This window comes from Zingiber officinale, chromosome 8B (assembly GCF_018446385.1).
Source record: "Zingiber officinale cultivar Zhangliang chromosome 8B, Zo_v1.1, whole genome shotgun sequence".
NCBI lineage: Eukaryota > Viridiplantae > Streptophyta > Magnoliopsida > Zingiberales > Zingiberaceae > Zingiber > Zingiber officinale.
In genome coordinates, this window is record NC_056001.1 from 111,847,792 (window position 1) to 111,863,094 (window position 15,303).

General features: G+C 41.7%; 1 protein-coding gene across 1 annotated transcript; it reads right to left on the bottom strand.

Moving 5' to 3' along the window:
• Positions 1-886: 886 nt before the first annotated feature.
• Positions 887-2,260, bottom strand: LOC122014196. Its single transcript, XM_042570373.1, has 2 exons — positions 1,453-2,260; positions 887-1,383 (listed from the first exon to the last, which is right to left on the bottom strand). Exons 1-2 carry the CDS (start codon positions 2,258-2,260, stop codon positions 887-889), a joined length of 1,305 nt encoding a protein of 434 aa, XP_042426307.1.
• Positions 2,261-15,303: the final 13,043 nt, after the last annotated feature.

A 15,303-nucleotide genomic window follows, 5' to 3' on the forward strand; every position in this document is an offset into this window, starting at 1 on the left:
AAGGGGATCTAATGATACCCCTGGTAGGCATCAAGCATGTAGATCCTCTCGCAACTGGCAGTTGAGTCTACCATCTGATCGATCCGGGGCAGAGGATAGCAATCCTTGGGACTAGCTCGATTGAGATCTCGGAAGTCTATGCATACTCTCCACTTATTGTTGGGCTTCTTTACTAAGACCACATTAGAGAGTCAGGATGAGAACTGCACTTTTCGAACATGGCCTGCCTTCCTGACCTGATCCACCTCGGCTCTGATTATTTTGTTCTGGTCAATCGAGAAGTTCCTTTTCTTTTGCTTGACTGGTCGGGAGTCCGGTAGTAGATGTAACTTGTGTTCTGCTACTTCAGGCTTGATTCCAGGTAACTCCTCTGTAGACCATGCGAAGACATCCCGGTTGCGGATTAAGCATTGGACTAATTCTTCCTTGAGAGGAGGAGGCAGGTTGCTGCCATGCGAGTTAGACTTTCAGGGCATTCAGCGTATAGTTGCACCTCCTCCCAGGGGATGAGTTCTTCAGCCATAGGCAAAAGCTCTTCTTGGACAGCATGGATGCCACTATCTTGCATCCTTTGATTCTTCCGAGCCTCCACTCAGACCATATCAATATAGCATCTGCGAGAGACCTTCTGCTTCCCTTTAACCTCCCCGACCTGCTCGCCAACAGGAAATTTGATTTTTTGATGGAAGGTAGAAACAACAGCCCTAAATTCATGCAGGGCGGGCCTTCACAGGATGATGTTATAAGAGGAGGGGGAATCAACCACTATAAAAGGGCTCCTCCTAGTGCGCACCAATGGCTCGATGCCCAGAGATATGGCCAGCTTAATCTGACTCACTGGCTTCACTTCATTGCTTGTAAAGCTGTATAGAGAGGTGGCCACGAGCTAGAGTTCAGTGGCATCGATCTGCATCTCCTCAAATGCAGTTCTGAACAAAATATTAACCGAGCTTCCGGTGTCAATGAAAACCCGGGCCACTCGGCTGTTGGCAATAATGGCCTTGATGATAAGGGCGTCGTCATGAGGCAGCTCCAGACCTTCCAGGTCTGCCGGCCCAAAGCTGATGACAGGGTTAGAAGCTTGCTCCTGGCTGTATCCAACAGTGTGGACCTCCAAGCGACGCACATGAGACTTGCGCGCTCTCCCCAAATCTCCATCGGTTGACCCTCCAGAGATCATACCAATCTCTCGAATGGCGGCGTTGCCTCTATTCTCGGCCTCCCGTACTACCTCTGGCTCTCCCGATCGGGTTGATGAGTACTGGGTCCGGCTAGGTCGGGGCGGGGTTGCCCGGCCTGTCCAGCCGTGGCTCGCTGCTCTTATATCATCTTGAGCACTTGAGGGGCTAACTCGGGCGGGGGTAAACCTAACTCGGCAGCTCACTTAGAGTCCCGAGCGAACTGAAAACAATGATAGTGTCATGAGTACGAGATCGATGATAGGTGCAATACCGAGTGTTCCACGGTCCAGATCGGGGAGCGTGCACAGCTGCGACTCAGGGGGCCGGTCTAACCTCCGGACCGTGCTAGAAGGTAGGCCTGCCTTCTCTAGCGCGTGGAAGAGGTTGAGGGGGTGGCTGGGGTATCCTTCTTTCCGGCTTATTGACAGATGGAGGTGGTCTCTCAGCTTTCCTTCGGGCCGCCTGCACTTCTTCCACCTTGATATAGCAAGTGATTTTTTCACCATCTCATCAAAATTCCGAGCAGGATTCTTGATGAGATCTCTAAAGAATTCTCCCTCTCCTAATCCATGGCAGAAAGCACTCATCAGAATCTCTGAAGTGGCTGTGGGGACGTCTTGAGCCACTTGGTTGAAGCGATTGATGTAACTTCTTAAAGGTTCGGTCGACCCTTGCTTAAGAGCGAAAAGGTAATAATCTGTCTTTTGATATTTTTTGCTGCTAGCGAAATGACGAAGGAATGCCATCTTGAAATCCAAGAAGCATGTGATGGATCCTTGTGATAGCTCATCAAACCACTGTAGTGCCGAACCAGATAGAGTATTTAAGAAAACTCGACACTTGACAGCATCACTATATTGGTGCAACAAAGCTGCATTCCTAAACTTACGTAGATGATCCTCCAGGTCTTTGCTTCCATCATATTCCCCGATCGATGGGGCCCTGTAGCCCTTAGGTAATTTTTCGTTCAAAATCCTAGCGGAGAAGGGTACTTTCTCATCCGGATCTTCTGGGAACATTTCCGGTATGATGAGAGCCTTCCCCTTCCTCGAATCTCGGGGTAGGAAACTCTCAGCCATAGAGACTTGATGCTATTCTTTCTTGAGGTTGGGGCCATGGGGTCATGGCTGGTAATACCCCAAATCAGGCTCGTGATAAAGAACCTGGGGAAATCCCTCGGGCTGTTTTCCCTTAGAGCCCCGATCTGAAACAGGGATGGGCTCCGTGGAGGCTTTAGGAGCTTGGCGCGGTCGCGAGACGGTTGCTTGTTTCTCTGAGGCTGCCTGCCTCTTGGCCTCCTTAAAGAGTTCATATTCTCCTGTAGTCATGGTGACGTTGATGCGACCAGACTCCTCCATCTTCACGTTCCGGAACAGATTGTTGTGTTCCCATAAACGGCGCCAAATTTGATTCCGTCCAGAAGCTGAGTCGGATGAAGGCGGGCCTCGATGTACTGGGGGTTGACGAAAAGTCGTTGCACCGTCCGATCTATCTGGCACCCTCCGGAAGGGTTCACACGGGCGGATGACGAAGGGTGATGACTAGGTTGATGATGCTAGGGCTCTGTACACACTCAGACGAGCCCCTGGGTCATTAAAGACCAGAAACCAGGGGAAAAAGTCCCTGGGTGTCCTCCAACGCTCAAGTCAGGTACTTTTTCCCCAGAAGCACAGAGAAAGGACGAAAAATAAAAATCAGTAAGAAATGACGAGTGAGTGTACCTGCGTAAGGGACAAAGCATCCCTTTTTATACTGCAACGAATGTTTCTGGGTCTGGCCGGTGTCAGGGAATGACGGCTGTCAGACTTTGTCTGGCGGTGAATGACACGCGACATCTTCTCATAGGCCGGCGGCAGGACCAAAAGGGTAACGAGCCCCGACTATTGGCATATTCCCTGACACTCTGATTATTCTCTGATAGGCAGTTACGATTCCCTTGCTTACTTGTCATGTAGTGTCTGGTATCCTCCGCTCATGACTGCTAAATTAGGACCTTGCACTTGCTAAACCCGATCTGATATCTTGCTAACCCCGATCTGATATCGCCTCCTGACCCGAGTTCGGTTCTGTTTATCCCGACTCCAAAGCTGTACGTCTGACTCTATCTAACCCGACATGTATGCTTGCATCCAATTCTACTTATCTTGGACTATGAGGCTATGAATCCTGACCTATATCTTTAGCTGACATATCCCGACCTGCATGTTTCATCGATCCCAGTATCCTGAGCCATAAAGTTATAAATCCTGACATGTATGCATCGGTCTACTTCCGCTTATCTTGAGTTCTGATCTGTACTCTTTGATCCTTTTATCCAATGTCGTGAAGATATAAGTCCCGACCTGCATCCTAGGTAAGCATACTCCCGACCTGTATGCTCGGTCTGCATACCGACCTGCTTCTGTCTGCTGTTATCCATGGCTTGTACGTTCCGACCTGTATGTCAGGTCTGTATTCCGACCTGCTTTTGTCCTCTGTAATCCCTGGTTCGTATGTCCCGACCTTTGTGCCAGGTTTGTATTCTGATCTGCTTCTATCTGCTGTTATTCATGGCTTATACGTCCCGACCTGTACGCCGGGTTTGTATTCCGACCTGCTTCTGTCTGCTGTTATTCATGGCTTGTACGTCCTGACCTGTACGTCAGGTCTGTATTCCGACCTGCTTCTGTCTGCTGTTATCCATGGCTTATACGTTCCGACCTGTACGCTAGATATGTATTCTGACCTGCTTCTGTCTATTGTTATCCATGGCTTGTACGTCCCAACCTGTACGCCAGGTCTGTATTCCGACCTGCTTCTGTCTGCTGTTATCCATGGCTTGTACGTCCCGACCTGTACGCCAGGTCTGTATTCAGACCTGCTTCTGTCTGTTGTTATCCATGGCTTGTACGTTCCGACCTGTACGCTAGGTCTGTATTCCGACCTGCTTCTGTCCTCAATTGCCATCGAGGCTGAATCTTGTCCAACCTGTAATCTTATCTTTTGACTGCCCTATCAGCTGAGACTTTGATCGTGTCCACGCAACCTTGACTTCTGACCTTCATAGGGGCTAGACTTCTGACCATCTCATGGGCTTGACCTTTGACCACGTCATCCGCCAGACCCTCTTCTCATGCACCGTATCACAGAGAACATTCAGATCTCATCCTTCTTGGAACTATTAGAATATTTTTATTCGAAACATCTCTAGGATTTATTATGAAAATATAAAAATATCTCTAATCAAAAATATTATTGTATCTCTAATATATATTATAGAAACATTTCTAATCAAGAACATCCTCACATCTCTAATATATACCATTGACAAAGTCAGAAATTATAATCTATCCAGACTAATCGGTTGATTATAAGACTTGTATATATAAAAAGACCTTGGGATCACGAAATTTGATTTAAAGATTTAAGATTGATTGGATGAACAATTTTTTAAAATTATAAAATGTATGCATAAATTCCTAAATATATGAGATTCTTCTCTAAATCCTAAAATAATCCCTTATGCTAAAGCCCAAGGATGTTAATTATGAGAATATACTTGCATCTCCAATATACTCTATACGAGCATTCCCAATTGAAAATATCCCCAATTAAAAACTTTCTCACATCTCTAATATGCACTATGAGAATATCTCTAATCAAGAACATCCTCGCGTCTCCAATATACACTATGGGAACATTCTTGATCGGGAACGTTTTCACATCTCCAATATACACCATGCAAATATCCCCAACCGAGAACATCCCTGCATCTCCAATACACACTATGAGAGCATCCCCAATCGGGAACATTCTTGTATCTTCGAATATACATTATAGGAATATCCTCAATATAAAACTCTTGCATTTCCAACATACACTATAAGAACATCTCGCATTTCTAGTATACACTATAAGAACATCCCTGACTTAGAACATCCCTAACTTAGAATATCCCCGCATCTTTAGTATACACTATGGGAACATCTACATCTCCAATATACACTATAGGAATATTTCCAACTAAGAATATTTTCATATTTTTAATATACAGTATAGGAACATCTCCAATTAGCAATCTCCTCACATCTCTTATACACATGGGCACACTCCCGATAGAGAATATTTTTGTATCTCTAGTATACATTATGAAAATATATTTGTATCTCCAATATACAAGATGAGTACATCTCAGATTAGGAGCATTCCTACATCTCTAATATATATATAGGAATATCCCCGACTAAGAACATCCCTGACTCAATACTTTCTAACATCTCCAGTACACTATGAAAACATCCCTCAAGAATATCTCTGCATCTCCATTATCACTATAGGAATATTCCCAACCGCATTTCCAATATACATTATGAGAACATTCACAATTGGGAACATCTATGTATCTCCAATATACATTATGGGAACTTTCTGATCAAGAACATCCTCTCAGTCTACTATTTGCTATGAGAATATCCCTATCAAGCCAAATCCTCCGAAAACATATAATACTCTGATCATTCCTAACAAATATGGTTGACAAATAGACAATTGTCAATAACCACCACTGAATATAGCCAGATGTCAGTCAATAGGGCCTATGGCAAGTGGTTGAACAATGATTAATATACGAGACTGACGACGTTGCCTTCATTACTCGACAAAGCCCCCATCAAGCCAACGATAGGCTAACATGACAACTTACGTGGACGACTAAGAGATTTAAGCATAAAAGGGTAGGTGATGGTGATATCCAAGTATACTCTCTTGCACATGTGCATACTTTCTCATTTCCTCCCATTCCATCAGTCCAAGACTAACTTAAGCATCAGAGGGGGTCATGTTTACCATTGTCAGAGCCCTTTAATCCATGTTGAAGTGTAAGTTGTGTGGCAGATGTTGTAAGAGCGAAGGAGGATTTAAAGAGCCAACATGCTGAAGCTTTAGAGAGCCAATGTTAACCATAATCTGGGGTGGTTTTTGAAACGATGGCAATCCCTATCTCATTAGGGCAACTCACCCAATTCATTAGGGCCACTATGGCAGAAGTGGTGCAACGGAACCTAGCGTCCCTAACAATAGAAGTAGAGACTAAGCCATCAACATTAGGCATTCTCATTTGGGAGCAAACTATTTAGAGCTCTTGAGGAGTAGAAACCCCAATTCTCGTTCTAAGAGGGAGCCCAATTAGACCACCCCCCTAAGTAGGTTGTTGGTGTTGGTGCAACCTTAGGTCAAGGTTGACTTGGTTGACCTGACTCGAGTTGACCTGACTCGAGTTGTGTTTTGATGTTTGACTATGTTTGACGAGAAGAGAGTTGTATTCTTGATGTTTGACAAGAATAGGTGTTTGGGAGATTGTAGGTGCAACCTTAGGTCAAGGTTGACCTGGTTGACCTGATTCGGGAAAAGTCCAAGCAGGTAGCTTGGCACGCGGAAAGTCCAAGTATGGAGACTTGGCACGGGGAAAGTCCAAACAGGGAGTTTGGCACGGGGAAAAGTCCTGGTGAGTGAAGCCAGGCAGTCGGAGAAGTCCTGGTGAGTGAAGCCAGGCAGTCGGGAAATCCTGGTGTGTGAAGCCAGGTGAAAATCCTAGTGAGTGAAGCTAGGTGAAGGTGAAAGCCCTGGTGAGTGAAGCCAGGCATTCGAGAAAGTCCTGGTGAGTGAAGCCAGGCAAGGGAAAGTCCTGGTGAGTGAAGCCAGGCAGTTTGGAAGTCCTGGTGAGTGAAGCCAGGCAGATTGGAAATCCTGGTGAGTGAAGCCAGGTGAAAACCCTAGTGAGTGAAGCTAGGTGAAAGTCCTGGTGAGTTAAGCCGGGCAAGGGAAAATCTAGATGGATCAAGGGTGATCGGACATCTGGTGTTGAGAAGGTCAAGTAGGTCAAGGGAGTGACCGGATACGTGACACGAAAAGGAAGTCCAAGTGAGTCAAAGGGATTGACCGGACACTTGGTGAAGAGTCTTAGCAGGTCAAGGGAGTGACCGGATGCTAAGCATGATGTACCAACTGGTCAAGGTTGACTGGAGGTTGGTGTGGGAGACTTGGGACTTGGTTTGGGCAAAAACCAAGCTCTGGATCGATCAGTGGATCGATCCAGCGATACGCTGAGTATCCGATCGGTCCGGTGACCGATCGGATAACGATCGATGGCTTATTGAGGCTCTTCTGATCGGTCCGCCGAAGACCGATCCCAACTCTCCAGAGGGTTGATCGGTCTGTGACCGATCAGGCTCACTGATCGGTCCGCGGACCGATCGGCAGGATCGATGGCTCTGTGAAGATATGGCTGATCGGTCTCGGGACCGATCAGACTAGCCTGATCGGTCCCATGACCGATCGGACCGATCAGGTCCTTTCGGTCCGAAGTGATCTCCGTCTACTGATCGACGGCTAGTTTCTTCTGTTCTTCTTCGCGGGTTATAAAAGGAGATCGAGCCTCTGCTTCTACTTCTTCTTCTTCCTTATTACGGCGATTAGAGCTTTGCTGAGCTCTCATTGTGCTGAAGCTCTGCGTGAGTTTCCTGCTGGTTTTCTAGCTGAGTTTGGATCCTAGAAGCTGCTGTTTCATCTGGGTTCCAATCGACAACAAGAGGCAAGCAAGTGTTTTTACATTCCTGTTGTTCTTGTGTTCTTGTTCTTCTTGTACTCCTTATTGCTGTTGCAAAGATTGTGGTGAGGTTTCTCCACCCCGAAGGAGTTTATATTAGCCGGTTCTCCGGGGACTCATCCACCGACGGATTGATAGGGCTCATCCACCTTACGGACACGCCGAGGAGTAGGAGTATCATCTCCGAACCTCGTACATCGCTGTGTTAAGGTTTGATATTCTTCCTTTCGTTTCTAGTTTAGTTTTCCGCTGCGCTAACGAATTGTAGGAAGAAACGAGCGATTTGGGGCGGCTATTCACACCCCCCCTCTCTAGCCGAGTACGTAGGATCCTAACAGTTGGATGTCAAGGGGTGTCTTTCTCCTCAATCATCTTGGAGGAAGAGTTATCTTTCAACCACCCCAAGGTAGAGAGTATAACAACACTATAGGATCGAGAGAAGCGTTAGAGGAGGGGTGAATAACGCGTGTCACTTACTCGTTTAAAATTTTTTATCTTTTCAAAGTTTGCAGTGGAAATGTAAAATAAGACAAGAACTCATTTTATTTTATTTGGTCCATAGCCTCAAATTGCTACTCTAAGACTCACAATCGTTGATCGCTTTAATTGAGCAATTCACTAATAATCTCTTCTCTGAACAATAATTCGAAGAAAGAGATTTGTCACTTTACAAAAAGATAGGATACAAGAACAAGATTATCACCCCTTAGATTTTAAAGCATAAAGAGACAAAAAAAAGTAACTAAATGAAAATATCGACAATAGACAAGATTGATGTGAAGTTCATTATTAGAGGATCGTGATGTCACAGCGTCGAAGCTTATGCACGAGAAGAGAGTGGAAGACATATGAGAACTTGTTATTGAAGCCTCTAGTTGAAACTTATTTTATAAGCTTGATTCAGATCCGGTCTATCAGTCTACCTCTCCTCCATCCAGCCAACCCCTTTTTGCTACCTTAGTGCCTTGACATCGATCGTCTACCACATTAGCTCTGCAGCCCTTATCCTTGACAACACCTTATGCCACGTCAGTAGATCGATCCTTATTCCCATGCCAAATCAACTAGATATTTCTTATCTCATGTCACATCAGTCATCCAAGACTTATCCTCATCTACCTCAGATGTCACCTCAGCACATAAGACATCTTAGCTGACACCTCAGCATAAGGTCGATCAAACCTTACTATTCGATTGCATGGATGGTCCGGTTGACCGGTTAACCTGATCAGTCTACCAAACCATGCAAAGCAAAGTTGGTATAAAATATTCATATTAAATATTTAGACAGTTATACTTTGTTGGTGTAATCTATCTCAGGTCAAGGTTAACCAAATTGACTAATCTTAGGTTGGTCCAAGTTTGAATTTTGATGTGTTGACAATATATAAGAAAGAAGTTAAGTAGGTCAAAGAAGACCAGATACTTGACTCGAAAAGTCCTAAGTAGAGGTTAGGTAACGGAAAGTCCTAATTGGAGGTTAGATAACAGAAAGTCCTAACTAAAGGTTATGCAGGAGAAAGTCCTAACTGAGGTTAGCCAAGGGAAAGTCCAATTGGAGATTAAGCATAGAAAAGTCCTAACTGGAGGTTAAGTAACGAAAAGTCTTAATTGGAGGTTAGGCAAGGGAAAATCCTAACTGAGGTTAGGTAGGTGAGAAGTGAGAAGTCAATTGAGTGATTAGTCCAAACTAGAGGTTAGGCAGGGGAAAGTCCTAATTAAAGGTTAGGCAGAGTAAAGTCCTAACTGAGGTTAGGTAGGTGAAAAGTCTATCGAGTAACTAGTTCTAACTGGAGGTTAGGCAAGGAGAAGTTTAATGAAAAGGTTAGCAAGAGGAAAATCCAACTTGATCGGACACTTGGTGAAGAAGCCCTAGCATATCAAGGCTACCCGGATGCTAGGCAATGAAAAGTCCTAACAAGTCACAATTGACTTTAAGGTTGGTCAAAGAAACTCTAAACTCGAATTCAGAGTTTAGTGTTATTTATCATGAAAATGTTAGAGTGTATACTAAAAGCCTAGCTTTTTGTAAACATTTATTTTGAAATAAAGAATCACATGGGTCAAATATCTACATTTATGCTAAGTGTAGTTGTTCAATTAATTTATATTGTAGATAACATGGTGTGTGGTATCATACACAGAAGATCATGTTATCAGTTTATTATAAACTATAAATAGTAGCTCACGACTAAGATGGATAGGAACAAACCATTGGAATAGTCGTAGTGTAATTTGGTATTAGTTTATCTTGACTATAAAATTACACTAGTACACTATGAGTGTATTGAGTAGGATCATTTGAGGTAGTTTCTTTTTATACTGACTACATAAAAGAACATGACCTCTGTTATTATTGAAGTGTGTACTCTTAATCCTGATATAATAACAAGTACATATATTTAGTATTTATTTCTTTAATTTATCAAAGGGTGCAATTTAGCTCGATAAATCAATAGGCCCGATAAGTTGAGAAATGATATTACTTATAGTGTGTGTTGTTGATTATAGAAGGAAACTGTATCCTAGTAATCTAGGTTGATAATGTCCCCAAGAGGAGCTCATAAGGATTGCCATGTTAAATCCTGTAGGTGGACTTAGTCCGACACGATAATAAGGTTGAGTGGTACTACTCTTGGACAAAGATATTAATTAAAGTGAGTTATCAGTAACTCAATTAATTAGTGGACATCCGACATCTTAAACACAGGGAGATTAACACACTCATAATAAGAAGGAGCCCAAAATGTAATTTGGGATTGGTACAGTAGTTTAATAATAATTATTTAGTGGTATAAATTATTATTGATGAAATTAAGTTGGGTGTTCGGGGCGAACACGGGAAGCTTAATTTCATTGGGAGACCAAAACCAATTCCTCCTCTCGTTCTCTATCGTAGACTCTTAATTATAAAGTATTATACTAGCTCATACCCACATTCTTACCCATCCTTATGTGACCGGCCAAGCCAAGCTTGGAGCCCAAGCAAGGGTTGGCCAAGACATGGCTTGGATGGATTGAAGTGTGGTCGGCCCTAGCTTGAGTCCAAGCTTAGGTGGCCGACCACAATAAAACTAAAAGGATTTTATTTTTTAAAATTTTTCTTATGTGGATTTCATGGTTTTAAAAGAGAGTTTAAAATTTAAATATTTCCTTTTATAGCTTTCTATAAAAGATTAAGAAAAGATTTGATAGATTGAAAGGAAGATTTTAATTTTGAGAAAACTTTCCTTTTTTGTAACTATGTTCATAATTTAAAAGAGAGTTTTAAAATTATAAATTTTTTCTTTTATAAGTTTCTACAAAAGATTAAGAAAAGATTTGATATCTTTCCTTATTTGTAGATTGAGAGGAAAATTTTAATTTTAAAAATAACTTTCCATTTTGGAAATCATCCACGTGTTTTAATAGAGAGATTTTAATTTATAAAATTCCTTTTATTACCAACCATGAAGGGAAAATTAATAGAGAAATTTTTATTTTTTTCGAAAACAAATAAGGAAGTTTTAATCTTGTGTTTAAAACTTTCCTTGCTTGGATGATTGAGAGGTGGCCGACCACATTAAGTTTGAAAGGGAAATTTTATTTTAAACTTTCCTTTCATTGGCTAAGAGAATAAGGAAGTTTTTATAAAACTTTCCTTATTTGCCAAGACCAAGGAATATAAAAGAGAGGGTAGAGGTGCCTCACATCATAACTTGAGTTCCAGTTTTCCTCTCTTCTATTTTCTTTGTGGTGGCCGGTTTTTCTCATCCTCTTCCTCTCCTCCTTTTCTTCTTCATTGGTGGCCATCGACATCAACTCTCAAGGAGCTTGTTGGTGGCCAGATATTGCTTGGAGAAGGAGAGAAATGAGATTTTGTTTCTAGCATCCCTTGGAGCTTGGTAGTGTGGTTGAACCTCATCTATTCTTGGAATCCTTGTGGTGGCCGAAACTCACAAAAAGGAGAAGGAAGCTTGGGTGGTTCTCGTCTCAATAGATCGTCGCCCACACGACGTCCGAGATAAGAAGAGGAATACGGTAGAAGATTAAGAGGTTGTTGTTTACAAAGAAAGGTATAACTAGTAATTCTATTCCGCATCATACTAGTTTTTCTTTGTATACCTTTTTGAAATACCAAACACAATAGGCATATAATTCTAGGTTTCAAATTTGTGATTCGAGTTGTGTTTCTTTGATTTTACTTTTTCGATCTTGTGATTCGATTGTTCCTTTCGGTTAAACCTAGGGTTATATAAGGAAATTAAATATTGAATTTCATTAAGAGGCTTTGTTGAGGCAGTGGTGGATGCTCCCATATCCAAGAAGGCCGAGTGTCTCGCCATGTTTGACCTGGGAGCCAATTTTTGAAATTAATATTTAATTAAATTTATAACATAGGTGGATTTGGATCAATAATGTTAAGTTTCGTTTGCGATCCAAGTCTAAACCTAAAAGAACAAATAACTTAAATTTGGAATCAATAATGTTAAGTTCCGTTTGCGATTCCGAATTTAATTTCTAAAGAACACAATAGGTTATTAGGAAAAGTTCGACACTTGTACAAAATTTTTATACAGTGGAACTGGTACGATCTTCCTAGGACCAACCAACAGAAAATAGAAAACATGATAATTCTAAGTTGAATTATAAATTATTTCATACTAGGACATGTTAGAACTAAAAAAATTCATATATCTCTACAATGATATGATATTGCCCACTTTGGGCCTAAGTTCTTATAGATTTATTTTTAAGCTATACCCAAAAGACCTAATACTAATAAAGATATCTTTCATTTTTAAACTCATGTTTTTTACCATGTATTTCGAATGTGGGACTTTGATTGTATTTACAATAATTCTCCCCTCAAATAAAGGACCGTCATTACTCTCATGGCATGAGCCTCTTCTCAAGCATATGTTCACTCTTGACCTTGCTATCAGTCTCTCTGCAAGCATCCAGTCACTCTTGACCTGCTCCAGACCTCCCCTCAAGCATTCGGTCACTCTTGACCTGCTCTGAGCCTCCCCTTAATTTCGTTCAAGGATACCCTACATGACGTCTCTATGTTAGTGTCAGTCCTGAGAGTCAATCATAAGTTGATTGACTTAGGATTTATTGTATCATATTTATAATATGCAATGCTTTGTTTGATATATTTACTTTATGTTTATTCTAACTGAGTAAATATAATGCCCTAGAATAGTAGGTTTAAGTCTATAGCATATTAATTGGTTGAATTAATTGTGGAAGACTGGTAATTATTCCTAATCAAGTATTAATATACAAGGACAATATTAATACATTGAGATTGGTATGTAGGTCAGTTGATGACTTATTCTTACAAATTATGAATATAAAATATCAAATTAACACATGCGTATGCATTAGAGAATCTGTACTGAATTAATCTGTTATAAGAAGTTTCATGGATTGTTATATGAGTGTCATAAATATTCTTATAGTGACTATTAGTATATATAATTCTTAGACCTGAAGACACTATTGTTCCCTATATAAGGAGTTGCATACTTTGGTCACATGTAATAAGGTGGACTATAAAGGCGTTCACTGGGTATGCAATGAGTTATACTAAGGGATGTGAGTGATGTAGATGAGATTTGTCTCTTCCATATAACATAAGAGATATTTGTAGGCCCCTTGATTAAGTAAGGCTACTGAAATGCATAGTCATGCTCAAATAAATTAATATGAGATATTAAATTTATTTAGTTAAGTGAATCTACTTAGAATTTAAGAAACACCACTACAACAAATGTGACTTTCCGCAACACGTTATCAACGACGCACGATTAGGGCGCGCCGTTAATAGTAGTTTTTACGGCACACTCAATTAAGTGTGCTGCAGATAGTATTATATTTTTACAAACAACGGCGTGCGGAAAAAATACGATGCCAAAAGACTTTTCTACAGCGTGCAAAGTGTGTTGTTAAAATTTAATATTAACAGCTTACAGAATACGCTGTTAATATTATTATATTTATATAAATGATGACATGTAAAAAAATATCAATGAATATTATCTATGATATACAAATAATATTTTTAAAATAAAATATTAATATTGTGCAACGCGTTGTTAGAAATTTAGAGATGTTATTTATCATTCTTAAGTGAATTTTATTCCTCAATTTTATTTACCCCTAAACCTAAAGCCTTTGTTCATGCATGCCTCCACGACTTCCTCTTCGTCTCATCACCACCGAAACCTTCATTCCCTCTCCCTACCAAAATCTTCATTATCTGTTCGCGTCCTTCGCCGCTGGGGTTGAGGCGACCCTTCACGTTGCCCTCGAAGATGAGAACAAGGAGGATGTAGAGAAGATAGTCGACATAGCTGGGGGTCAAATTAGGGTTCTAGGGGAAGGGACAGGGAGACGTATTAGGTGATCAAATACGATTATCATTCAAGTTCCAGGGGATGGGAGAGCTCTCCTCAACCATCTCACGTCATCTCCTCTGGGTCGTTAGAAGACCTTTAGGGATCTTGATCTTGGTTTATGAGGTAACTCCCCTTTTCTGAATCCTGAGCTTTGTTTTTCTCCCTTTCCGCTTCGATTTCTTACCTCTGAGGAGCGCTTCTGGCCTCCTCGATGGTTTCAAGCTCAAAATTAAATCTAGTATTGGATAGAGTGGATAGTCGATGAGCTTGACGACCTTGAGCAACAAGGCCTCTTCTCCGGTGAAGAGATTGCCGAGATTGTTTGCCACCGTAAGGACTTTGAGTTATCGCTTCAAGCGCTGCTCCCCATTGAAGCAGGATTTTATAGCATATATTGAGTATGAGAAGCAACTTGATGCCCTCTACAACCTCCGAAAGCTACAAGCTCACTGACAAAGGTATTTTCAAAAAGAACAAGAAGAAGAAATCAAAGATATGGAAGAGGTCCTTATTTGACATCACAGGGGTCCTAAGGATGTTGGATATATACCGGAGGGTCATAATGAAGTAAGGGGCGATTTAGTTCTCTGGTTCAAATACCTTGAGTTTTGCAAAGACAAAAGACGTGGAAGGATGAAGTGTTGGATTGTGAAAGTCGATAGAAGGGGGGGGGGGGTGAATATCGATTTAAAAACTTTTATCGAGAGATTACGCAACGGAAAATGTATAAGAGAAAAGAGAGAACAACGCTAACACAGTTTGATTTACTTGGTTCGGAGCCTGTGTCGACTCCTACTCCAAGGCCCGCACACAAGGGTGCTTTTGATGGGCAATTTACTAGCAATTCATAAATTATTACAAACTAAGTACAACTGCTTTACAATAAAAGTATACCAGCGAGAACAAAGAATTAAAAGAAGAGTGTGTCATCGGAAGAGCGTCGCAACGTCGTACGAGCACAGGAGAGCAGTTCTTAAGTTGTTGTTGGAGCTTCAGCTTTGACTCTCCTTATAAAGGAGGTTTGGGGCGCCTGGAACCATCAGGGCGCCCTGGTTGTGACATAGCCAAGCCAACCAGCGAGCTCCACGTGGCACAGTGACGTTGGGGATAAAAGTTCGCCTCTGGGCGCCTGGGTACCTCCCGGGCGCCCGGA

Excerpts from the sequence above, each read along its gene's own strand:
- LOC122014196 (XM_042570373.1), bottom strand. The coding sequence starts at position 2,260 with ATGGCTGAGAGTTTCCTACCCCGAGATTCGAGGAAGGGGAAGGCTCTC. Across the intron at positions 1,384-1,452 it reads TCTGGACCGTGGAACACTCG|TGAGCTGCCGAGTTAGGTTT; the intron begins GTATTGCACCTA and ends CGGGACTCTAAG.